General features: G+C 45.1%; 1 protein-coding gene across 3 annotated transcripts in view; it reads left to right on the top strand.

The window, feature by feature from the left end:
- The window catches only part of AFAP1L1 (actin filament associated protein 1 like 1), a 159,127-nt gene that overhangs the window by 97,815 nt on the left and 34,090 nt on the right, over nt 1-27,222 (top strand). For 2 of the 3 annotated variants that reach the window (XM_069244630.1, XM_069244629.1), the window contains exons 5-8: nt 331-442; nt 17,767-17,865; nt 18,510-18,721; nt 26,127-26,306. In XM_069244630.1, coding sequence (XP_069100731.1) covers nt 331-442; nt 17,767-17,865; nt 18,510-18,721; nt 26,127-26,306 — 603 coding nt within the window. The remainder of the gene's footprint in view (nt 1-330; nt 443-17,766; nt 17,866-18,509; nt 18,722-26,126; nt 26,307-27,222) is intronic. The other variant, XM_069244631.1, reaches the window with a different exon arrangement.

Raw genomic sequence — 27,222 nt, 5'->3', positions numbered from 1 at the left:
TGTTTGGCTTGTCTCAGCAGACAGACCAAGAGATTAATGGACACAAAGACTGAAGTTACCAGCCTCAGCAAGTTTGATGAACAGAAATGTTAGGAAGGACAGTGTATGATGTCCACTTTAGAGGGCAGTGTGAAAGGCTCAAGATAGTGGGTGGTGTGAGCTTTGTGTTTGAGCATAGAGTGTTTCGAGGGTCATTAATCAGGCACCTTTTGTAATTAATGTCATCCTTTTCCAGTGATTGTGTGTGCAGACTGGGCTCTCTGATGTTCCCAGTGACAAAAGCTCTGAGTACAGGTGTCTATGGTGAATCTTTATATGTCTGGGTTTCAGGTCCCGGTGGACGCACCTCCGCCACTACCTACAACACCCCCACCTGAAGACTACTATGAAGAAGCGGACCCTCTGGGACCAGGGAAGTCTCCAGAGTACATCACCTCTCACAGTGAGTACAGCCACAACATTATCCAAACAGCACAAAGAGGAACAAGAGGCACTGTGGGGTGTGGGGGGAACAGAGTGGAGTGGTAGGATGTGGTGAGGTGTGGGGATGTAATTTGGGTGGGTTAAAGGTTTTTCTTTTAGGTCAACAAAAGCCTTCTTGGTGTTGAAAGGTACTCTACATGTTACATCAAGTTTCTGGTAAATTTATGTTTACATTTTCTACTGAACAACTACATTCTAGTAAGCCAAGGAGCATAGTTACAAGAAAGTGGTGCATCATAGATGGTGTGCCACTTTTCTTGCGACCCCCTCTACCGGCACCTAACAACATCATCGTTGTGCCATATTTACAATACAATAGGATTTAAACTTCCGTCCTGATGTTCTGCTTGGCTTTATTCAGGATGAAAAGATTCTTAGTAGATTTTTAGGATATTGAGATAAGATGAATTCACTTAAAATTTGTTTTAGGTGAGAACCATTTCATATAGATGCTTTTATGCCGGTCAGATGCAACCAACCTAGATTTAATGTGGACACCCTTAATCAGGCAAGCCAACTTGAAGTTGAATCATGGAGTCTCTATTAAGTGGCTGTTGGTATAATTGAGACGATCACCTCTGTTCCCACTCCCAGACCTTTGCCTCTCTAGATTAGCTGGGGTCTCCTGCAGCATGTCAAGTTGGTTTCCAAAGAGCTGAAAGGTCATAGACCCAGACAGGCTTCTTGTTCTTGGGCATGACATGCTGCAGGTTTAACCTTGCCTGCTGTGTGGAGTCCATTATGGAGGGCTCTGGCTATACCGCTTGGGTGGGACAGTGGGCCAAGACCCCATCCATATCAAATAATAATTAGGGAGAATACGGGTTCACTCTGAGAGCCAGTCAGCGAACGCAAGCCTTAGTGCCTTCACATCCGTGGTCACAACATGAATGGATGCAAATGGTTAGGGATATTTTAGTGACATAAAAATTATTAAAGGCAAGCTAGATTTCCTATGGATTAAAGGAGGCACTTGCATTCTAAAATTTGCCCTGTCTCTCTTTTTTAAACACAGCCCTTCCACTCTTTTTGCCACCATTTACAAAATGTCTGGCAGTCCAGTGCTGCAAGACCATGCGCAAAGCTGCAGGAACTGAAGAAAACTGAGTTGTACCACATTTTACCACATCATGTTATGGCGTAAAGGTGAAAAAGTGGTGTCTTGCAGGAGGTGTGTACTTCAGGCACTAGCAAAGGCCGCCCACGCAGGGGGCATCACGGGCCGGCGCCATAACGGCCGCCTGGGACCCGGAAGGGACCAGTTCAGCCGGTTTTGGAAAGCCTGGCTCAGACCCCGAGGGGGTCACCTCCTCCCCCCCCAAGAAAGAACAAAGCGGGGAGGAAAGGTGCAAAAAGCCAGGGGTGGCGTCCAATGGGGTAGGTTTGAGGCATTCAAACCTCCCAATGAGCGCCAGGACAATTGGGACACAACGAGGGCAGGGGGGGCATTTAAGGAGCCCCCTTGCGAGCAGACGAAACACACCTGGGCGGAAGACCACCCCGTTCGTCGCGTTGGAGGAGCAGCAAATACACCCTCCCACCCGGACAATAGCGCATCTAGTCGCGATGCCAGACAGAGCGGGAAGAAGCTAAGGGGCAAGCGGAAAGTAACAGAGGTTTTACCGATAATTGGACACTGAGCACACCTAGTAAGGCGGTGTGCAGTGAAAGGCCACACACCTGGGGATGCCTCACGGCAGGGTGAAAGGAGGCCGGAGAAGGGGAGTAAGCGGAACACGGCACTCGCGGCCCCATGAGCACAGGTAGCGAGTTGGGCCTAATCAGAAAGAGAAGCTACCCCTCAGAGTGGAAAGGTAAAACAGACGCCAGCAGTTAAAGACCCCTCCAACAAACTAGACGTGAGATTGCTCACGCCCATATTGGAACGAAATGACATTGCAGAGGCCAGGACTTAAAGGCCGGTCAGTCACTGCTAAAGAATTGTTGGTTTAAATGATTGTAAACTCAGTTGAATTTCTCGTATTTGAAGTGTACGCAAAATTGTGTTATGGTGACTGTAACTGCACAAATTACAAATGGTGATGGGCTTAGCAACTTTAAGAAGTCTGCGGGCAATTTGCACGTTGAATGTGAAAGAATAAAAGCGGCCAATTTTATCCACTACCAGGTGCACGTATTGTATGATTTATGCGCGCTACTGGGACAGTTGTGCTAACGTGTCGAAGTGACTGGAGTGTGACAAGTGCGGGAGTTAATAATCCTGTACACTTTTTTATGCACAGGCAACTGCCAAAGGATAAGCTACGTAAAGTGTGTGTAATTTCACTGGAATTGCTCATGTTATTGTAGGAAATTGTCCTAGTCAGCTTGTATATTGGTTGTTTCTGAATTCATTTCCTGCAAAACCTGGTTGTATCACTTTAGTTGAACCAGCTCTCCCTGGAATACTAGGAGTGTTTACGCTTTTCCTGCTCTGTTTCGCTGACTTTGCATAGTTTAATAGGTGTTGCTGTTCCAGCGCTGCATTGAAATCAGCTTTCGGTCCAAAAGTCCTTTTGCCCAGGAGAGTTGGTGAACTTTTGTGTTTGCACTGCTTTGCAGCTCGATCCCCTTTGCGTCACACAAACACAACACTAAAATTTCATAAATCTGGGTCCAAGTGCTACTGGAAGTGCGCTAGCTCTTAGGAAGCTGGTCAGACTCGCTCACCAGCGGGGGGAAGTAATGTGAAATAAGTGAAAAAGGCAAAGAATAGTGCAGCAGCAGCCAATGGGAACTACTATTTGTTTATTTTTTTATTATGCAGTTGTATACAGCGCAAACCTTACCCAAAGGCTTACAGTGCTTTACATAGACAAAATCAGGAAGTGCATAAATAATTAACTGAGCAGTAACTGTCTTGGTGATAAAGCGGCCAGGTACATTTCAATATGGAATTTCTGTATAATATGTACAATATAAAAAAAAAAAAAGTGGGACTTAAAGTGCACTTAACTTATCAAGTAAAATGGAAGATTTGAAGCCACAGTAAGCTAGGGAGAGGACAGAAGACAAAGAGAGGATTGGGCAAAGTAAGTGAGAAACAGGGTTAATGATTGATAAACCTGAAGTATATTTGGAAGAGTAAATGATTTAGCTCATTTTTAAAGAAAGGCATAAGGATGATGGTGTGTAAGGTCAGAGAGAGGGAATTCTAAACACTTGGTGCTCTACCTGAGAAGTACTGTATCCACTGTTCTTTTCTCAACACTGGTAGTTCTAAAAAAAAAAGCTTTTCTGAACTGAGAAGGAATATGAGACCACTGGAATTTTTTGTTTTGCAGCGTAGATCTTTCTGGATTCCCATGCTGTGAGTTATTCCAGTGTCTATTGGTGAGATCTAGAATTATCACTTGTAGGCTTTTTTTTTGGGGTGGATGTGGTCAAGTTGTAACAATTGTGGCTATGCCCTTGCTCGGATGACACCAGCCATACACCCTGGAAGACACTCACCATGGACATCCTCTTATGATTCTTTTAATTCTGATGTTGTGCCTGGAAGCACAACAGAGAGCTCTGGAGCAAAGAAAGAAGGGAAATCAATTTTTCGAGATAAATGCTGAAAAACATCTGACAACATAAGAAGACAGAAGAAGAGCTGTTGCTCAATGTTGAAGGAAACGTAATTCCACTAATAACAACAAAACTGGAATGTTTTTCTTCGCGCAAAGACGTTGACTGTCAGCCGGAGAATGAAAAATTGGTATTGAGGACACTGCTTTTTAGATTCTGTCCAAAGTGTGACCTCTATTTGCTGAAGGATCACAGCTCGGATGAGTGCAATGTGTGGGCGTTTCAACCAAAGACCTTGAAGACCTGGGAGAAACAAAGGTTGATGAACTAAGCCATGGCTCAGGCACAGAAGCGTATTTCGCTCAAAGGGCTAAGGCTGCCAAGCGAGGATGTAATCACTGATGAGAAAACAGAGGTCACACTGTGGGAAGGCTCTGACACAGAGGAAATTGTTGAACTAGAAAGAGAACAGACACCAAACTGGAATTGGTGTAAGGCAGAGTTTATGAGACTGCCAAATAATCAGGATTTTTAAACTTTACAGAGAGCCCAGTATACCACCCAGAACCAGCACACTCAGGTTAGTGGCACGGCCCGTGAGGACAGAGTTTAACATCTGATTCTACGTCGAAGAACTGTGGCAGTTCTCATAGAGGCAAGAAGGCCTACCTTAGGAAAGTGCCACACCACCAATTGGAAAAAGTACTATTTATTACATGCTTTAGAATGGAACTCACTACCGTGTTTTCTCACAAACTTTCCATCTGTTTACACAGAAAAAGTCATATTGACAGTGTGCAGAGCTATGTTACAGTCCCAGAAGCACAGTGCTTAATTTGTGCTTGTTGTTTCCGGTGCTGAGCACCAGCACTTATTTTTGAGGGCCGGGGCTTGCTCTTCTGCCTCAAGCATTTGCTGTGAGCAAAAGACACACATGGCAAAGACGGATGAAGGGAAAAACAAAAAAGTGTCACAAAGGGAGAAAACAGCTGCAAGAGTGAGCTGAGGGGGACAGGGAGTGGCTTTATATGGATTGAAGAGGCCCGGGATGGTTTCAGGATTACGCTGCCTCAGTATTCTGTGTTCACAAATGTAACTGCAGCAGCCGCGTATTTAAGAGGAGGGCTTTGGGCACCGGCACCTCTTTATTTACAAATTAAGCACTGCAGAAGCAAAGAGGCCTGCAGTATCAGTTATCAGCCAAACACTGATATCAAGAGTGTCCAAGGCAGTCATGATGAGATACGAGACAGCCAGCACGTGTTTCATCAATAAAACCTTTTCAAGGCAATAATTGATAATGAGAATCCAGATCAGATGGGATCAACGATAGTCCTATAAGTTGCTGAGCAATTGACACTCCGCTCGTTCCCACCACTGTGGTTATCAAACACAATCTCCCAGTAACATTAAAGAGCAACATTTATTTCGCTGTCTACTGTGTATCATTAATTTTTAGTGTGTCACTCTCTAATGTAATTACTACAGTCACTGTACTTTTCGGTATACTTCACTCACTATGCTTTGCACATTGCCTCTAAGTTAAGCCTGCAGGTTTTGTGCCAAGCTACCAGAGGGTTATTACGCCCAGGTTTATTTAGTGACTTTTGGTGTTCACCCTGTCAAGGACTGTGTTTATGATTTAAGTGGAGCTTCCATCCCTTCCAACTAATAACCCAATTTCTTACAAGGATTGATAGAGACAAAGAGTAGGGGCAGTGATAACTCATTAAAATTACATTTCTGATCGAATAACGTAGCAAATTCCTCCGCTTTAGCAGCAGAAAATACTAGAAAGGAGGATTATTTGCTGCTCCGACCACATCAAAGAGTTGTTTGGGGTGATTCTTGGTGGAGCTGATGAGATATTCGATACAGGTGGAGATGAGATAAACAATATTTCCCTTGTTCTGGCACTCACCACCCTCACACTACCTAGAACACTCAACCGGGCTCCTGTGGTGCGACCAAGAGGTACTCTTAGAGAGATCCCTGCAACAAGCACAAGCCGCAGACATACTGGGAGGGCAGGCCAGGACTCCGAGGGATGGGAGGTGCTTCAGAGGATGGGTGCTTAGGGATTTAAGAACGGGTGGGTGAAGGGGACAAGGTCTTTCTAAGAAGGGTCAGACAGTGAAGGAGGGGTCTGTTGAAGAGAAAATGATACTCTAGTGTAACGGTCTTCAAACTGGATGTCTAAGGGGCTTTATGGGATCCCAGAGGGGGTTTGGAGGTGGAGGGGTAAAACAAGCATTATCCTGATCACAAGACTTTCTCTTAAGCTGAAAAAATGAGAAGCAGTAAACTGCTTTATAATAGGCCATCACTAACATGTTTTGTCATTTATATCAAAGAAGGGAGTATGTGTTGAAAGGGAAGGGACTCCAAATACTCTTCAAAACCCCCCACCCCACTTGTAATAATAACACCGTGAAGACTTTTAGACGTTAGTAAAGTCTGCCTGACCAGAATAGTATGTTTGGCATCATGTATTTGATTCCATTTTCAAAACAGTAACAGAACTTTGCCTGCAATATTTAAATAAGTCTAAACATATTTAAACATTGCCAGTTTAAAAGAATAATTGTGAAAAATTCGGAAGTGAGGAGGCTCAATCACTTTTTTTCAACTTTGGGTGTGACTATAAAAGGTTTGAAAGACCCCTGCTCTTGGGGATTCATGGTCTAGTAAAATAACGGGAACTCCCTTTACCCAGCTTTCTATAATGCTTAACTCAAAATGACAGCAGGGGAAATGTGTCAGGAGCTGTGTAAACAGGACCAGGGCTTAATGGGCTCCACCTATCAGCAGCTTCCTTCCCCTCCTCACACCCTCTTCCCTCTTTCTGCAGCCCTGAGAATTCCTCCCACAGGAAGGACAGACTGGACCACTTTCTCAGGCACTCCTAACTCTCACACACTCTCTCCTCTTTCACACATGTTGCACAGCAACCCCTAATACTCCTCCCAGAATCTCCTCCGACCCCGGCCTTTGGAAGTTGCATAGTCTCGGGAACCAAAAAATCTCAGGATTTGAGGTAACAACTGTCAATTACCTCAATACTCCCGACCACCAGCTATAGAAGCACCTTGTCTTCCATCACACCCTGATTCTGCCTCAGCCCAAAAGGCCTTTAAAAAGCAGTAACCTAATAAAAAACATTCACATTCCTTGTCAGTTACATCTTCAAACCTTCCTAAATTCAGCTCACCTTTTCCAGACATTCGGTCCTAGAAATTATGGCGTTATATCTTTGATTGATGTGCCCATTATAATACACAAAACTGCATGAATTTTGGAAATGTAGCCATTATTGCAACCAAATCCTACTGACCTCCAAGGCCTTTTCTGGCTGAAGTGTGACACCTCAACCTTCTGAGCATTTATACGAGGCCCAGCACAACAGCAGACTTCAGAAAGTTGGAGTGACCACCTCAGTGAAGTTCCTGGAGCGAGTGGTGAATAGAAGTGGACAAAATGACCCCTGCAGTATAAAGGAGTGCAAAGGGGCCAGCAGTAAAGGAGGCAGAGCACAGAAAAATGTGCACCAGTACATCACCGGAAGAGGAGGAAGGGGGTCCAAGGCCACGGAGGCCCCATTGCACCACAAAGCCCTAGAATGAGGGATAAAACAGTGGGATCGATGGTGGTGAAATCTACAAGATTAATACCGTACACTTATTGAAGGGAAAAAATAGGATTTAGAAAGGGATGGGCTGATTTGGGTTGGGGGAGATCATGTTGGTGGTTGCATCCGCTAATTGTGCAGTATTTTCAGAAATTCAATAAAAAGGACTGAAAACCCAAAGTGCAGAGTGCCTACTCGCTGGTATGGGTCAAACAGTTTCTGCCCCACTTTGCAACGAAAAGCTCTGTTCCCAACTGTGAAGCTCTCAGCAGCAGGGCAGGCAGATCCATCCAAGGTGGGGATGCACAAAGTAAACAACCCAAGAAGAAACCAAAGAAACAAGTATAGCCGACAGGGGAAGTAAGAAAAGGGAAGGGAAGTGAAGAGAAAAGAAGGACCAGGAAGTGAATTACCTGACGCATTTCACCATCATGGCAACAGGAGATAACACTTAAGCCTCACATCTCCCAAATGACAAGCAAATAAGGGCATTTATCCTGCATTTTTTCAAATCTTTTGTTAATGCATGGTTGGGGAACCAAAGGGAAGGGCAAGTAACTTGTTGCCACAGACACACAACACAGACAGTGCCACCACCGCAAGCACAACCTCTGGCCGGAGCAACGTACCTCTAGCACCAAACCATGTATACCTACTTCTATTAAGTTACATGTTGGCACAGAGTGCAGCAGGTCCATGCCAGTCCAGTTACGCTCCCACACTGGTGGAGCATGCACTCAGCATGGTCATTCAGTGGGGCAAAATCAATCCAGTTTAGGCACCTGTCCCAACTTACAACAGCCACCTATACAACAATTAGCAAGCACGCTAATACGGGGGGGGGGTGTAACTTAGTAGCACATGGGACACACACCAACATGGTACCCAAAAATGAACCCTTTATCAGCACAGTTATTAGACGGTGCTCGCAGCAAACTTGATACAAATGGACTTACCAATGGTCACCCGTAAGCTTTTGAGAGTTTGGGTTTCACCAGTCCCTTTCCCGTGTCTTGACTAAGCTATGCTCTTTTATGAATGTGAAACGTGAAGCTCTTGTTTTGTTTATTCCAGAACGGCTTGGGTCTTGCTTTATTCAGTCAAAAGAAGTAAAAATGTACCTCAGGTTTCTAAAGCTTAAGTAGCATTTTTCTGTGACATAGGTAATACTTTACAAATTGTACCCTTGAAGACTATGCCACAGATGCAGAATTTGAGTAGGCAGTATGGAGTGTCCCTCGAAAACTGATTTGTTTCACATGGAATTAACTCTGTCTGAACTGGGTTGTATTACCGAACTCTCTGAGCTCCTATTTCTGTTGGCACCTTTCAAACTAGATTAGCCGAACCCGAGTCTTTCCTCGCAGATGCTGTAATACTTTTATTACAGCTCCCTCCGTGTAAAGCTGCTGATCTCGAGCATAAATTAAGACTATTCGTCGTTGTCTTCGCTGTTCAGATTCCAACAAACAACAGTCTGTTCGCGGCTTTGGTTGGCTTCCCCCAATCCTCCCCCAAGGCAAAGATTTTGTCAGATTTGGACCATACTTAGCCATTGTTGTCTGCTCTTCCCGGACACAGATCAGACTCCTCTCCTTCCCAAATGTGGAACTGTTTCAGCGGCTCCCTGCCTTCACCCCCACCGCTCGGCTCCCATGGCACAGGATGGGTACAAAAGGCCCTGTGTCGTGGGGCACCATTCCTAACGTGTGGCATCAGCGGACTGTCCCAGAGCATCCGGGATTCTGGGGCAGCAGGGAACTCCCGAGGCCTGGGCTCTTGAGGGGCTTCTGGAGCAGAGCAAGAGGGTGCGCTAAGGAAGACGAGTGGATTGGGGACCCTAATTCCTTGGTGGGGTTTGCGGGAGTTAATCACGTGGGCCCTCGAGTCGGCCACTTCACCCTAAAGCTGCTCCCGCCAATGTTGAGTTTTAGCCAAACACTGATCATTAATATTAAACCTAAGGGTGTTAGATTGTATTGTGTTGCAACATGTATATGGCGCTTACTACCCCTATGTGGGCCACTGATGCGCTTATTTGCACGTTCCTTTTGGAAGCACAGGACTTGAGCTTGTTCTGTGGTTTTAGAGAACATATTGCAGACTCAGGCCATCGGAGCTAGCCTTTCCATGTATATCAATGATCCGGGCATGAAACAGTGCCTATAAGTTTGGTAAAGAGGTGTAGGTTAAATTGGTGCAGCAGGTGCAGTGGCACCGGGGCCTAAAGGCCCGAGGGGCACACCGACCTCTACTTATTGCTGCATCTCACAGTTCGAGGAACTGCCAGGGAGCCCATTTTCTTGCTTGCACCAGGGCCCTTGACGCCACTGGCATGGTACACCCAGTGGCCGGTGTTCTGCTAATGTTATCTGCAAAACCTTTTAGGCGCAGAGGCTGCACTGAGTATTCGACATCAGTACTCTCTTGTTGTCAGCTTGTGCTGGACAGGGAAAAGAACAGTGCTGACGAAGGGATTTTGCAGGCCAGGGCCACATTTGGCAGCGGCCCGGCAGACACTGTGCTCAGGGAGCTGCTGGCCTGCTGTTCGAGAAGGGAGTGTGCAGGGAGCGCCCCCTACGCAGGGGAGGTCGTGACCTTGTAGGAGTGTCGATGGCGGATCCCTTTCCCAGGCATGGGTTCAAGTAATCAGAGTCTTGCGAGGGTCCTCCCTCGCCTCTTCACAGCAAAGGCCTCCAGCGGCTCTTGGCAGGTCACTCTGAGCCTCCCCGTGGCCTGCGGGGTCGGCACTCTTTGGCAGGATCCTCTGACGAGGGCCTCCCACGGCTCTTGGCAGAACAATCATGGCAGGGGCCAGTGAGGCCTCACATGGCCCTCCGAGGCGGGAGCGGCCTGCCAGGCTGACGAGCAGGATGCCTGGCCTCCCGGCTGTTTCCTCTCTGATGTCGCTGCGCTTCCGTTGACAGTTTTCTTTCCGGTTCTAAAGTGCACAGTTTAGGAGTGCGTAGCTGCCAAGTTTTCAGAGTGCGTATGTGTGACATTTCATCATTCCAGTGTGCGCAGGAGTGGCATTTCAGTACCAATGTGTGACATTTTGATTGATGTGTTATCGCGAGTTAAATGAAGCAAGGAAGGTCACATACACAGATACGTTTTCAAAATAAGTTCCTAATGAACAATAAACAGGTCTGACTAAAACGTGCGTAAAATTGCTTCTAACATGGAATTTAATATTATACCCTGTGTGTAATACAATTTTAAAATACGCAAGTCACAAACCCCCCCACACCCCTCGTGCCAACTGGGATTTAGTTTGTTTTCTCTCTCTTCACGCGCGCACACACGTTTCATGATGTAAAAGACTGCATTACTCACAGATTAATTTAACTAGCGTTTATCTTTAGCTGGAGTTTAATACATTTTAGTACAGTGATGGGGACACCAGCACTAAAGTGCGTTAGTCTAACCCCAATGCGTGGTACTTGGCGGGGCTGGGCGTGAAGCCAGAATTTTAACTCCCACAGCTCAGAAGTTAGCAACGTGCTAAGCAGGGGGCAGTAAAGGCGTTTGAAAAGTGTTATTTACAGTGTGAATCGCCACTTTACGTAGCAGGCCCCCTGTAGATTTGATCATTGTTAGCATTTGGTCATAAAAAGAGTGCCACAGCTCAGCTTAGGGCTTTAAGTGGGCCAGGTCCTGTCGGGGCTCAACACTGGCAGTTCTAAAAAGCAGGTGCCGAGCCGGGTCCATGTCAGGCTCTCCATTTTCTCCCTCATCTTCAGAGTGAAAAAACCTTAAAGCAGCAGCAGTACCACTTGGCATTGACTGGCCCTTGAAGTAACTTCAAAGAAACTCTTTAGGGTTATTTCACACTCATTTCAGAATTTAAGCATTTTCAATATTATATCAAAATAAGTCACTGTTGTGACTTATTTACCTTATGCAACTAATAACTGTAGGAACGTCACTCCTTTTGGCATGGTTACCCCAATTTTTTCCTGTTTATCAGTGTGTTTAGACTGTCTTCTCTGAGATCCTGCTAACCAGGACCCCAGTTATTGTGCTGTCTCCTCTAGGTTTGGTTGCTTTTGTACCTTTTACACCCCACAATCAGCACACTGCTGTACCCCTGTAAGTCCCTAGTATATGGTACTTAGGTACCCAGGGCATTGGTACACCAGTTTTGCCACATGGGTGGCATGTATTATACCACCCATGAGAGCCTGTGCAAACTATGGCTGCAGGCCCATTGCAGCCTGAATGAAAAGGTGCATGCACCCATTCACTGCTGATCCAAGCACCTGGGCACTTTAAGTCATCCCTATGATAGGCCCTCCTAGCCCAGAGGACAGGGTGCGGGCTCATGTGTGTGAAGGAAACCCCTGCATGAGCAGAGGTGCCCCTACAAACTCCAGTTCCAATGCACTGGCCTTTGTAAGTACTGGGGAGCCATTTTACCCGTGTACTGGCCACAGGTCACTCACTACTCGTGGTCTAGCTACATATTGGCAACTCCGAATCTAGGTATGTTTGGTGTCAAACATGTCTGAATCATTCCCCAATACTAATTCCAGAATTGGTGGCATGATTTTATGCACTCTCAGGGCTCCTCAGCCCCACCCCTGTATTGCTCCTACCAGCCTTCCAGGGTTTGAGGGCAGACCATGTTGCTGCAGCTCATCAGACAGGTTTCTGCCCTCTTGCTGCTTGACCATTTCAAGCAGGGGAAGGCAGAACAAAGAACTTCCTGTGGAAAAGCGAGGCAAAACCCTCTCCCCTGGAAATAGGTGTTACATGGCTGGGGAGGGATAGCCTCCCCTCTCCACCAGCTTGCTTTGAAGGGCACATTTGGTGCCCTTCTTGCATAATCCGGTTTGCATCAGTCCAGGGACCCACGGTCCCTGCTCTGGCACGAAAGCACACAAAGGAAAGGGGAGTGACCACTCTCCTGTCCATCATCATCCCAGGGATAGTGCCCAAAGCTCCTCCAGATGGCCACTTGATTCTGCCATCTTGAAAACAAGATGTGCAAAGGCACCTGGGAGCATCTGGTTGGTCAGGACAGGTGAGTGACTTTAGTGACCCCCTCTGATAGGTGGTCACCCTTCAGAGTGACCAGTCCCCCTGGTAGGACTATTTAGGGACTCCCTCGCAGGTGGGTCTCTAGATTCGGCATGCAAGACTCCACCATGACTCCTCTTCATGAACCTCTTCTGCTCCAGACCACCAGAACCGCTGCTGAACTTCACAGGAGATAAACAAGCCTGAAACTCCCGGGACGACCTCACCTTGCCACATTGTTTCCCTGACTCCTTCCAGCAATTGCAACATTTCCATGGCTGTGCATCCTCTAGGTTCAGCAAGACTTCAGCTGCACCAAAGAAGCAAGCAGGAATCTCCCTTGGAGTGTAGGAGTTACTCCCCTGCATCCGCAGGCGCCTAAGCCAATGACGACCGGCTTTTGGGATCTTCTGCATTCCGGCTCCAGGAAGAACCTCCAACACAAGTTGTGTTTTTTAGTGGTCCTATGAGTCCTCTCTACCTGCTGTCAAACTTGGGAGATGATGAGTCCTTGCCTCTCCTTGGCAGGGCAGTACCCCTGTGCACCACAACTCTTGCAGCAACTAAGGCTTGTTGACTCTTGCTCCAAGGGATCTTCAGACTCCAAGTAGCCCCAGCCTCCAGCTCTTCATCCTTGAAAGAACAGTCCCTCCTCTGCTGCTCCAGCGATGTGGGACTCCTCTCTAGGTCTGCTGACTGGGCCTCACTGCTCTCAGGGGGCTGCAACTGCCTCTGCTGGCTCTTCTGACTTCTGAGGGTCAGCCCAGACTCCCCTCCAAAGGTGGAGTACCCTGGAACTTGCTAGTCCGATTCTTCACTGCAAGTCTTCCTTTGCTCCAACTTCCACCGACAGAGGCTTGTTGGTGGTCCTCCTGACCACTGACCATCTGTGACCCAGCGACCGAAGGTGGCCATCACCTGCATCACTCCAAGGACCTCTCTGCAGCTGCTGGGCTCCACAGCTGATCTTCATGCTTCCCCCATTGACCTGGATCTTCATCCACAGAAGAGTCAGTAGTGGCTCCTGCCCACTCTGGACAATACAGTGTGGACTGGACTCTGTCCCCTTCTCTTGCAGGTCCTCTTCTTCGGGAATCCACTGTGGGTTCCACTGGACTGGTCCTGGTCTTGCAATCTTACTTTTCCAAGTCCCCTTGTTAGTCTTTGGGAAGACCAGGTAACTTACCTCTGCTCTCCTGGTCTCTGGGGGTCACCCAGGTACTTACCTCTGGGGGTCCTGAGTAGTCCCAGCTCCGTTCTAATGACCCCACATCGTCGGGTGGGGGGGCTTTACTTCACATTCCACTATTTTAGTATATGGTATGGCCCTCCTATAAGATCCTTGCTATTTTTCACTATTTCTTGCCAATTTGTGTTGATTTTATATGCTAATATCTAATAATTACTGTATATATATATATATATATGTATATATATATATATAATGTGCACTTACCTTCAGTTCGGGGACTGCCTATAAGTAACCTAGTCCACTGCTGCTGTAAAAAGCACCTTTATTTTTTGTAACTGTGGGGTCCTTTCATGTGTGATAAGTTACTATGTCACTGCTGTGGTATTGTAAGTGCTTTACACTCCTCCTAGATAAGTCTTGGCTGCTCACCCACAGCTATCTCTAGAGAGCCCTGGCTTCCTAGACACTGTCTCACTCACTATTAGGGGTTGCCTGGACCTGGTATAAGGTGCAAACACCATAGGTGTCCACGACACACCAGGCTAGATTCCTACAAAAACCATTGACAAATCCAAAAGTCCTGGCTTGTTTTAGGTTTAATGTCAGTCGTTTCATTATAACTGGATGCAATAACAGAAAAAGGCAACTAACTAAATACCGGTTGGGCGTTTACACTATGGTAAGCACAGATTTTAGTTTACATGTTTAAGTCCCGCCTTTAACTATGCAGGCCAATCCCCTTTGATAGACCCTCCGAGTTTTTTATTGCTCTTAAAGCCCTGGTTCAACCCCTTAACAAAAGGGTGGTGATTGGCGGGCAGGAGGGGAGGATGCTGTTGTTAAGTTTTAACACTATATAAACATAGGCTATCCATATCTGTAAGACAAGTTTGGTAACTTAATATTAGACAGACAAACATTAAATCACTGATCAAGAAACAAACTGGCTCATTTCAGGCATCACCACTGCATCCTTAGGTGATGTTTTGAAATACTTGTAATAAAGTGTAGTAAAAGGCCAGTACTATCGTTGATATACTTGTGATTATTTTGCCAAGCTATGAGCCTTCTTTCTTGTGAAGAGCTTTCGCGGAGTTATACAGTAATGTGTTTCCCCTTTTCGTTGATTACATCTGTTCCAATTTTGGAAAAGGTTGAATTCAGTAATTCTGTATCTTCTATGGAAGTGAGGTGCATGCAAGTCAGTGGTTTACTGATAAGGAAAGTCCACAAGTGCTCACACTAAACGATGAGAGAAATCCGCAGACACTGCTGAGCATAGCAACCGTCCTCCCCACTTCCCTTTGACAGCTTTTTCTTTCCCCTCATTGAAAAACAGTCTGTGAAAGATTACAACTTCCACTTCAATAAGTTATTTCATAGAAATGCACACGTATGCATTGTCAATGTTCTGGGATACAGAAATGTACAATTTTCAAAACCCCAGGACAACCATCGCTCTCTAACTAGGTAGGTCTCTTAAGACGAGGTTGTCGCCTCAGAAGCACCTCTCTATTTAAGAGGTGCCATTTGTTGGAACCCGCGCCCCTCACCGGAACCGCTGTCCACTCGGGGTGTAACTGCATACATGCTGTAGCTTTGTGGGTGAGTGAGATCATGGTTCACTCCCCCCACCAAAAATGCCTTTGGAGGTAGCATTCAAACAGGAACACGGGGCGGTCTTCACCTAAGGTATCTGCATTTTGATCCCAAATTTTCCTTAGAAGGAATACTCCTGACATACATTAACTCTCAGTGAATTATAAAAGATGGATATTTCCCTAAAATAGGTGCACGGGGATAATTAGGAAATCTGAATGGGATGAACAGTAATGTAATTTGTGCATGGAGCTCTAACTACCAGGGTCTCTTTGAAGGCCATCTTACAGGCTTGGATGTTGTAAGGAAAGCATGCTTGATTGAAGATGGATGTTATTGCCTAATTCTTAACGTTTGTGGCAGAGTCGTGTGAGTGGAGGCAGTTTTACTAGTGATGTTTGGTTCACGTTACCTCTTGCCTCGCTGTAAGGAGGTATTTAACCTAGCTCCATGGCTGCCACTGGCACCTCTTAGCTCCCACTCTTTAAAGACCTCCAGTTTGCCTTCCAGTCTTTCTCCTGATGCCCTCTATTCACTTTTAATTGTTTTAGTCGCAGTTGTACCAAGTCAAGCATTCTCTTCTCCACACACTTGTTCATGTCTCCCTTCGATTCTGCTCTCACGTTTTTGGTTTGTGTTTTCCTTCCCACTGGGCTTCAGCTATTGTTTTGGTTGTGTTTCTCGGTCCACTCTGGGTATCCTCTGCTGTCTCGCGCTCACCTGCTTAAGCGAGCACTGCCTGACACCTCTGCTTTAGAAATGTCTGCTCTTGATCTTTTGACACCCGAAACCTCGCAGATTTCACCCCAAGGAAGGCCTCTTCAGTGCTAACCTTTGGAGGCTCGCCATGTTTCTACCATCATTGGTCAGAAAGTCAATTTCACCTCTTCTTGAAGCGTCTTCCTTTAATGCTCTGTTTGCCCCCTGCCTGCCTGAAAACCGCTGACACTCAGACTGTATACACGTATGGGTATTTGTAGGGCATGAATCTAGATAGAGCAACAGAGCACTGAACATAGAAGGACAGATCACTCAGATTCTTCTCAACCTTCCGATTGGTGTTTTCTACTCTCAGCCATGTGTTCTGAGGTCTCAAGCACTTGTCTCTCTGTGCTAACATTCTTGCATTTTCGACTCCCTGCTCTCTCGCAAAATACTCCTGTTTTTCCCTTTCAGCCTGTCAGGCTTTTTGATCTCACTTTATGAGATCTTCTGGTCTCTGATCCTACTCCCCCATACTAGCTTCCCACCTTCTCATATTGCCTACTTTCCCGTCTCACTTCCTCGCACAATACCTTTCTGTCTTGTACCATCTGGTTTATGAGTACCCGCTGTTATACTGTGTAGTCTTAAATCTCCCACAGCTCTGCTCTTGGATGTCCTGTTCTGACACTTTTTGGTCTTGGATCGTGCTCTCAGGGGTTGTATACTGAATCTCATTCCCCAGAATATCATGCCTCAAGGAATTTGGAGGACAGGATATTGAAATGTTAGTGCATATAGGGAAGTACAGATTTAATATTCCTAACTCCACATTGGCGTACCTTGAAGGTATATATATCTCTATGGTTCATATTTGAGAAGTTAGGTATAGGAAATCTTTATGTACTTACCTATTGATACAGTTTCAATATTTTGTTCTCAATATTGTGTGACATCGATATTCTGGTTTCAATATTCAGGATGCACACCACTCTCAAGAAATACCTTTTTCCTTTTTTTCCTTATGCCGTCTCCTGTCTCATCTCAATAGCAGAGGTGTTCTGCTCTTTTATTTCATCCTCTAGTAATGTGATCTCACAATCTTGTTCTATCCTCTGATCTCTCTTTCTCAGAGGAGTACTCCTCTACTTTGTGTTCTCTTCACTTTCCTCCTCTCTGACTCCACAGTCTGTATACCGAGAACACCTACACTCTAAACACTGCTCTGCGATGCTTCAAATTCTTCTTTCATATGCATTTTGATCTCTTTCCTCACACCCCCTGTGAACCGAAACTCCCTCATCTTCCCCTCTTTCTTTGCTAACCCATTGTCTGATGCTCAGTCTTCCTGGTTACCATCCTTCATTTAAAAGAACTATTAGTGTGTTCTTAAGTTTATTTGTTCTTTGGTATAGTGACGCCTCGTAGCATTTATTCTCTGATCTCCTTTCTCAATCTCCATCTCTTTCTCCCATCCTCCACCTTGCTAATTTTCAGTTATAAAATCTGTCATCTCTGTATCTTCGTTCTTGTTCTTTGGCGAATACTGTGTTTCACCATTTTCTGTGGTTGCTCAATGCCTTCCTAATGGTCTTTTATCACCCCACCTTTATTGAATTTTCTACAGATAGCTCCAGTCCCCCCAACTCTATTGAAGACGGATATTATGAAGATGCTGATAACAACTACCCTTTGACCAGGATCAATGGAGAGACAAAAGTCTCCTGTAGGTACTCATGCTGCCGTCAGTACAACTGTGGGGTCCAGTGACTTCCTGTGATGCAGAGACACAATTGGTGGTAGGGGAATCAAGAGACTTCTCAATAGGTAGATGCTTCAGAAAGGCCAGCGAGAATGCTTGGAAAGAAACAGTCCCAAGCCGGACATGCGCATCTCACAAGTTACTGACTCGCAACTCTTCCAGCTTTTAAAAACCCTGACCTTGGTTTATTCATCACTCTCGAGAGCACCCTCTAAGCAAGTTGTAGGGTACTTTTTCTCGCAGAGTGATATAGAAAGTTTAGTATTTATTGTCACATTTGGGGCATAAAGCTACCGAGTTTTTGGTCTTATTTTTAGAAGGGCCCAGAGATAAAATGTACTCAAGCTAACTATAGAAATAGTCAATAAGACTGCTGATGTCTACCTCTGTTTAAGAGTATGGGATGATTTATCTTGTCTGGGCTACATCTTGTGGATATTGAAGTACACTATTAGTGGCTCAACTTCTCCTTTGTGGTGGGTTGGTCAAAATACCGTGGCACATTGCCAAGCTCCCTAGTCATTTTGCTGTGTCTCAACTCTCACTGTGCTGTTGAGTGAGAATCCCAAAGGATAATCCCTTACCCCATGAAATTCTCTTCCCTGCAGATAATGACTCCGATGGGATGAGCAGCTCCTACGAGTCATATGATGAAGAGGATGAGGATGGCAAGGCTCAACGGACAACCCACCAATGGCCATCAGAAGAAGCTTCCATGGACCTGGTGCGGGATTGCAGAATATGCGCCTTCCTGCTACGCAAGAAACGTTTTGGGCAGTGGGCCAAACAGCTGACGGTCATCAAGGAGAACAAGCTGCTGGTGAGGAATGTGTATGTGAACAGCAAGGTTAATGCATCATGGTGAGATGTGTGTCTATCAAACAGAGAAGAACCACCTTGTAAAGTGTGTATATGTGTGTTAATGTGAGTGTGCCTGTGTGTCAAATAGAACTGCTCCCTACATAGGTGAGTGGGTGTTTGTATGTCTAGTGGATCTGCATGAGAATGTGTGTGTGTGCACAGGTGCAGAAACATATGCATGTATTTGTGTGTGGTGCTCATGCCTGTGCTCAAGGGAGAATAATCCTCTCGTGAGACATATGTGCTCGTGCCACATTAAGCTATGCCTCCAGTTCTAGTGTATGTACATAAACCTTCACTCACACACTGGGGAAATTGTTGAATATCTCATTTTTAAGTGGCTGGTGATCCAAAACTCACACGTGTTCTCCTCCCTCAGCACACAACATCTTGAAGGATGAAAGATGTTGGAGTGGAAATATTCTTCAAATTAAGCAAGCAAAGGTTCCCTCTTCTTGCTATTCAACCCCCTTATCTTGTGCAGATAGGAAAATGAATAGCATCCTTTTCTGACCTGAGATTTTATTATGTAGCATAAAGGAAGGCTTTTTTAGAGTTTTTCTTCAGTGGTATGGTAACGGTCCATGGGTCCTAATGCTGATTTAGTTGCCCATTGGGTAGCCAAAGACGGCCATAACACTCCTGGGTGACAGTGACACCTCTGGTTTCTTTTTTATTCTGGATAGAACACAATTTGTTATTTATCTCAAAAAGAGTCTTCTCGTCTACTTCAGCTAGAAATTCAAATCCACTCTGTACAGACACGTTGACAAGCTTTCCACGCTTTGACCCACCACCCAATTTAGAGTAGATTCAGATCTAAGTGAAAGTGTAGAGATAAATAAACATAACATAAAGAAAGTGTGGGGTGAGTGAAGAAGCTCTGCATGAGGCTGACTGTAAAGAACACAGTTTCATTGCTGTGTAGTAATTCCTTCTTTCCCTGCATCTTTCACGCAAACTGTTTCCTCAGTGTTCATCAAAAAGAACATGGGGTCTATGAGATAAGTGTGTACACCAGTCAGAAGAAGTCACTGATGAGATGTGTGTCTGGATGTATGTAAACCAAGCACAACATGTCACTGACAAGCTGTGTCTACATGTTTGTACACCAAACACATGTCGCTGATGAGATGTGTGTGCATGAATGTACATCAATCACAACATGTCACTAATAAATTGTGTCTGCATGTATGTACACCAAGCACAACATGTTGATGATGAGATGTGTCTGCGTGAATGTACACCAAGCTCAACATGTCACTGAGGAGATGTGTGTGCATATATGTACACCAAGCGTAACATGTCACTGACGAGATGTGTGTCTGCATGAATGTACACCACGCACAACATGTCACCATCAAGTTGTGTGTCTGCATGTATGTACACCAATCACAACATGTCACTGATGAGATGTGTCTGCATGTATGTACACCAATCACAACATGTCACTGATGAGAAGTGTTTGCATGAATGTACACCAAGCACAACATGTCACTAATGAGATGTGTGTGCCTCTATGTACACCAGTCACAACATGTCACTGACGGGATGTGTCTGCATGTATGTACACCAAGCACAACATGTCAATGAGGAGATGTGTGTGCATGAATGTACACCAAGCACAACATGTCACTGAAGAGATGTGTGTCTGCATGAATGTACACCAAGCTCAACATGTCACTGAGGAGATGTGTGTGCATATATGTACACCAAGCGTAACATGTCACTGACGAGGTGTGTGTCTGTATGAATGTACACCACGCACAACATGTCACCATCAAGTTTTGTGTCTGCATGTATGTACACCAATCACAACATGTCACTGATAAGATGTGTCTGCATGTATGTACACCAATCACAACATGTCACTGATGAGAAGTGTTTGCATGAATGTACACCAAGCACAACATGTCACTGATGGGATGTGTCTGCATGTACGTACACCAAACACAATATGTCACTGATGAGGTGTGTCTGCATTCATGTACACCAAGCACAACATGTCACTGATGATATGTGTGTCTGCATGTATAAACACCAGCACAACGTGTCACTGACGAGATGTGTTAAGTAGAAGCATTCACTCATGAGATTGCAATTCTGCATGTTTATTTCATCAAGCAGAACAAGTCACTGGTGAGACGTGTGTTTGGGTATGTATAAATCGTTAATGTGCTTTTAACTAGACACAGGTGGGCTTTTGGATGTGATTGAAAGGAAACAACTTCTTGCTAAAAGATTTTCCCCTGGAATACATTTTGTGATTTCACCAGGCATAGTGACAATATACCTGGATTCTAAGAGTATAATGAGCATGTTTTAACATGAAAGTACTGAAAGGATATAAACTACAAAAAGTTAGGAACAAGTAGATTTTCTGCAGTTATTCCCCTCCAGCACAAAAGAGAGAGACAGTGACTCCAATCAAATCCTCGACTTTCCATTTGGAAAAAGAATTAGGACGAGGCAGCTCTTGGGAAGGAGGACTGCCAGCCGACTAATAGTAAATAAATGATGAAACCATATGTTAGGTCCAGACCTGCTAATTAAAAAATTGAAGGCAACTGAAACATGAAGTGTGGGAATGGACAAAAGCATAATGCAACTGTGTAGGGACTTACCAAATGTATACTAACATAGGTTAACCAGAAATTCTGAAATTCAAATTCCAATCTCTATTGATTCATTGAATCAAGCATATATATATATATATATATATATATATATATATATATATATATATGTTTGATGGCATGTGTAGCTGTAGATACACATGTGTTGCATAAGTCTGCCATCTAGTGTTGGGTTTGGAGTGTTACAAGTTGTTTTTCTTCAAGGAATATTTTCGAGTCACGGGATCGAGTGACTCCTCCTCTCAGCGATACTCGCATGGGGATCGAGTCCTTTGTTTGATTGTTTTCTTTCTGCTGTCAGGTTCAGACATGTTTCCTCTCGCTCCGGTAGATCTTGGTTCAGTATCTTCTGAACTCTTTTCTAGCTTTCTATAGCTGTCTGTATAGTTTTGATCGCGTTTTCTGCTCTTATATTCGATCCGATTGCAATAGTCGGGGTCGATTAAACACCCATAGGGGCGATCTCGCCTTTTATGGGCCTATTTTGACACTTGGGAAACAAACAATGTTAGGCTAATGGTACGGGCTCTGTTTTGATTTTGCCCCCAGTATCACGCCAAATTTCCCTATACCGATCAACATTTTGGGGGTCATTCTGACCCTGGCGGTCATGGACCGACAGGGCCAACGACCGCGGGAGCACCGCCAACAGGCTGGCGGTGCTCCCATGGCATTCTGACCGCGGCTGTCAGATACGGGAAACCGGCGGTGTACCGCCGGTTTCCCACTGCCCAAGGGAATCCTCCATGGCGGCGCTGCAAGCAGCGCCGCCATGGGGATTCCGACCCCCTTACCGCCAGCCTTGTTCTGGCGGTTTTGACCGCCAGAACCTGGCTGGCGGTAACCGGTGTCGTGGGGCCCCTGGGGGCACCTGCAGTGCCCATGCCAATGGCATGGGCACTGCAGGGGCCCCCTAACAGGGCCCCACCAAGATTTTCAGTGTCTGCCACGCAGACACTGAAAATCGCGACGGGTGCAACTGCACCCGTCGCACCCCTTCCACTCTGCCGGCTCCATTCCGAGCCGGCATCCTCATGGAAGGGGGTTTCCCGCTGGGCTGGCGGGCGGCCTTCTGGCGGTCGGCCGCCAGCCCAGCGGGAAACTCAGAATTACAGCGGCGGTCTTTTGACCGCGCAGCGGTATTCTGCCGGCGGGACCCGCCCGCCAAAGTCAGAATGACCCCCTTAGTGTGTAACTCTGCCCTCTCCAAATCACAAAGAAGAAAACTGTGACGCTTGCTGGTTGTTTAGATCCAAAAAGACTCTTAGGGATTGAAGAGCGTGTTGATTGGAGATGGTGTCCAAGTCGTCAGATCCTCAAGAAGATGTAGATCCATGGGATATATATGACACAGATCCCATTCCATCCAATGATACTGATTTATACCCAACAAGGCCATCTCCCCCTGAAGATACCACTGCTCACAATCAGGTTGTAGCCAGGGCAGCTGCATATCATGATGTGCAATTACATACAGATCCCATTGAGGATAATATTTTATTTAACACCTTAATATTTGATCATAAAGAGTATTGGTGTCTCCCTATGCTTTCAAGCATGCTTAGACATGCCGAAGATATTTTTAAAGAACCCGTAAAATCAAGTCATTACACCTACGGTTGATAAAAAAATATAAACCTACACCCTCTGATCCTGTTTTTATTACAGCACAACTACCACCTGACTCTATAGTGGTCAGTTCCATAAGAAAGTGAGCCAATAGCCAGTCTACAGGGGATGCTCCTCCTCCAGACAAAGAGAGTCACAAATTTGATGCAGCAGCTAAAAGAGTGGCTACTCAAGCTGCTAATTATTGGAGGATTGTGAACTCTCAAGCATTCATAGCAAGGTACGACAGAGCTCATTGGGATCAGATGGAAGACTTGTTGCAATATCTTCCATCAGAGCATCAAAAATGGGCACAACAATTGGTAACTAAGGGACAGCCTATATCTAATAACCAAATCAGATGTGCTGTAGATGCAGCTGATACAGCAGCAAGGAGAGTCAACACCAGCATCATCATTAGGAGAAACGTATGGCTAAGGGCTTCAGGTTTTAAGCCAGAGATAGAACAAGCGGTATTAAATATGCCCTTTGGTAAACAACATTTATTTGGGCCAGACGTTGATACTACAATAGAGAAACTCAAAAAGGACTCTGAGATGGCTAAAGCTATGGGCCACAGATTAGGGGTGGTTTCAAATCATCAACCACAGACCCATTCACATCCCAACAAAAACAAGATTCACACTTCTACAGCAAAGGTTCATTTAGAGGCTCTTACAGAGGAACTAATTATAGAGGAAGAGGTAAATCAGCCGCTCCTAGAGGTTCCTCCACCTCAACAAAACAGTGACTTCTTACACATCCCCACAGAGCATACATGTCCTGTTGTAGGAAGACTGGTAATTTGTATCCACAATGGCACAACATTACTACAGATCAATGAGTTCCATCTATAATCCAACATGGCTATTGTCTAGAACTTATCTCTACTCCACCAAACATTCCCCCTCGTCCACACAAACTTACTCCAGAACACATCAATTTCTAGAAACAGGAGGTACAATCGCTACTACTCAAAGTTTCCATAGAGATCGTACCTATATCCCAACAGGGATCCGGATTATATTCACTATACTTCCTTATACCAAAGAAAGATGGTACTCTCAAATCAATCTTAGATTCACAATGCCTCAATCAATACATCCTTTCAGAACACTTTCATTTGGTCACTCTATAAGACATCATTCCCCTGATACAAAAACAGGATTATATGACAGCATTAGATCTCAAAGATGCTTATTTCCATGTTCCCATATATGCAGCACATCGAAAATATCGAAGATTTGTTATAGTGGGAAAGCACTACCAATTCAAAGTGCTACCATTTGGGGTAACAACAGCACCAGCGGTATTCACCAAATGTCTAGCGGTAGTTGCAGCATTCCTTAAATGACAACACATACATGTCTTCCCATATCTGGATGACTGGCTCATAAAAGCCAGTACAATTCAAATCTCTCAACAAAATACTCAATACAATGTAGACATCCTACACAATCCAGGATTCACAATCAATTATCAAAAATGCTTTTGTGTGTGTAAAATCTGACCCTACCCATAATGTCCCTGTAACCTTTGTTTTGGATGCGTAAAATCTGACCCTACCTATAGTGTACCTGTAACCTTTGTTTTTCTCAGTGAATTTCTAAGGTTTTTAAATTCTATTTCCTAACAATAACGTATATGGGCCCATATTTATACTTTTTAGTGCCACATTTGTGCAGCTTTTTGACGCAAAAGCGGCGCAAACTTACAAAAAACAATTGTATTTTGGAGGTTTGCGCCACTTTTGCATCAAAAAGCGGCACAAATGCAGCACTAAAAAAGTATAAATATGGGCCCTAGTATTTGACGACACCTACTGGTGTTTCCACAGTAGCCAAATCATGAGGCAGCAGATCAGTCCTTATTTTTTAGATCGAATCTATCTGTGGGCTTTTAACTACGCCCACTGCATGCCCATCACTATCACTTGTTCATGGGCTTGCCTTCTAAAAATCCTTTGTTATCATTGGTAAATGCTTTACGTTTGTCCTTCCATAGGGCAGTTTTGTTACCGCCATGGCCATTGATCACATGGATAATAGCACGTTTGCCGATACGTTTGACTGCCAGCAAACTTATTTTTCCTTTTGTGTCTTTCCGTCACGCTCATGGTCATGGCAGCTGTGTCGCTTTGAATCGGCTCGCTTATGTCAACTATTTTACTTTTCAATTACAATTTATGTGGCAAGAAAAGTCCAGTCAGGAATTTACAACACTAATAGCTCAAACTCGAGCAAATACGAGACCCATTACATTGCAAATGTTTGTGTATTGTTTTTTCTGAATTACAAGTTGTAAACGTTGTGCACCCCTCCGCCAAAAGGTGCACCTCCAGTTCCAAAGAACCCAGGCTGCGACCCCACAAGCAAAGCTTTTTGTTATAGATGGGGAAGAAAAATTGGCATGTTATCTACCAATCCTAATAGTTCTTCCTCTTTCTCGTGAGAGAATTTTCTAGGAGCAGCAGAGGAGTCTGCAACTGAGAGGAGTGAGGGCCCCCAGTGTACTTTACTCTCTGCCTTTTATTTCACTCTCTGCCATTTATTGCCTTAAAAAAACAAAGAACGATCTGCTCATCAAATGTCTATAAAGTGCCATAGGGCGCTGTGTCCAACTTCATTATGATTTAAATGAATTACTGTCCGAGAAACTTTACCGAGCAGAGTGCATCTAAAGGCCCATAACACAGCTCGGCCGTGTCATTATCTGTTATGTGAAGTTATCCATTCTCGAATGTAGCCACAGCCTGAAGTATTCATGGGGGTAGCACAGTGTAAAACATATAAATATAAACACATACAGAAACAGGTCAGAGGGAGAGATGGACCCAAACAGACAACTAATAGCGCCAGCACAAGGAGAGAGTTTACAAAAAGGAAGAAAATTGACATAGCGCCCCCTTCTGGACCGTTTTGAACTGCTTTTTTCTAGCAACGAGTTTACGTCAGGAAGCGAGCACCTGATATCATAACACTGTTTTGATGCATAGTCGGAGGTATTTTATAACAAATGCATATCATGCCATGCGTGCACTGTACACAGAAAGGATAAGGTGTACGTTATTCCTGGAGGTGTGAAAGACTTGACAGAATCTCTCCTTTGCTTATTCCACAGTTGTACAAGAGCTCGAAGGACCAGCAGCCCCACATGGAGCTCCCGCTTACCCTCTGCGGCGTCACCTACGTTCCCAAGGACGGGCGACGTAAGAAGCACGAGCTCCGGTTCTCTCTGCCGGGCACGGAGGCCCTGGTGCTGGCTGTGCAGAGCAAGGAGCAAGCGGAGGAGTGGCTCAAGGTGACCTTTTACCCGCCTCCTCAGCCCACCCAGCTGTACGCCCCGCAACCTCCTGTCCACCCACCGACCCCTGCCGTTTTCCCACGCTCTTTCGTAATTCCCCAGACTTGTTCAGCCCTCTATTGCTACGTAGCTCAGTTCCTGCTTTCTAAATCACACAGAGACATACAGACATAGGTGTCTCCCCAGTGGTATAAATAGACGGCGCTGTCCGGTACTGAGTACCTGCACGGCTTTAATTTGAGAAGGAGAGTACCTGCACGTCCCACCAGTGCTCCAATACATTGCATGGAGAGTACCGGCAGCCCTCACAAGCAAACAGTTACTCACCTCAGACCACAGGCAAATCACACTAAAAATTGTCAGAGGGAAAAAAGAAAGTTCATGGGCAGTATATTATATACACACTCTGAGGAAAACAAAGCTTTCCTTCTTAACACTCACGTCAATGTTAGCAAGACTACTGGAAATGTTACATATATTTTAAGGATGGTCCTGATAGGAGTGGGCGGAAACAAAAAAGGGCTTTGATCTAAGCTGCCTGAGGAGGCTCACATAGCTTCTTAATCTTCTTTGCTTCAATTTGGAAAAGTGGTTGGCTCAAGGCTGAAACTGCCTATAAGCTAGTAGACTAAAGCGAGGTGAAATGCTCGGCCCAGTTAGTTAAACATGAGCTTTTTTTTTACTAGTAATCGATTACTAAGCAAGCTGAGAGTACTAGGCTAGAAAAAAGCTAATATTAGTATGCATAGAACAAATTCACAAGCGCATTCTTAGCACAGCATAAGCATCCCTTCCCAAACATCAGAACGGAAAGATGCAGCTGTAAGAATCAGTGTTATCCCACAGAAAAATGAAAAGCCTTTAAGAATTTCTAAATGTGTAACTAGAAGGAGCATGGCTGGTTGTAAGTTGT

Source organism: Pleurodeles waltl, chromosome 7, assembly GCF_031143425.1.
Source record: "Pleurodeles waltl isolate 20211129_DDA chromosome 7, aPleWal1.hap1.20221129, whole genome shotgun sequence".
In the NCBI taxonomy this organism is placed as follows: domain Eukaryota; kingdom Metazoa; phylum Chordata; class Amphibia; order Caudata; family Salamandridae; genus Pleurodeles; species Pleurodeles waltl.
The sequence above is the reverse complement of the archived record's forward strand: the minus strand, read 5'-3'. Positions and strand labels throughout refer to the sequence as shown.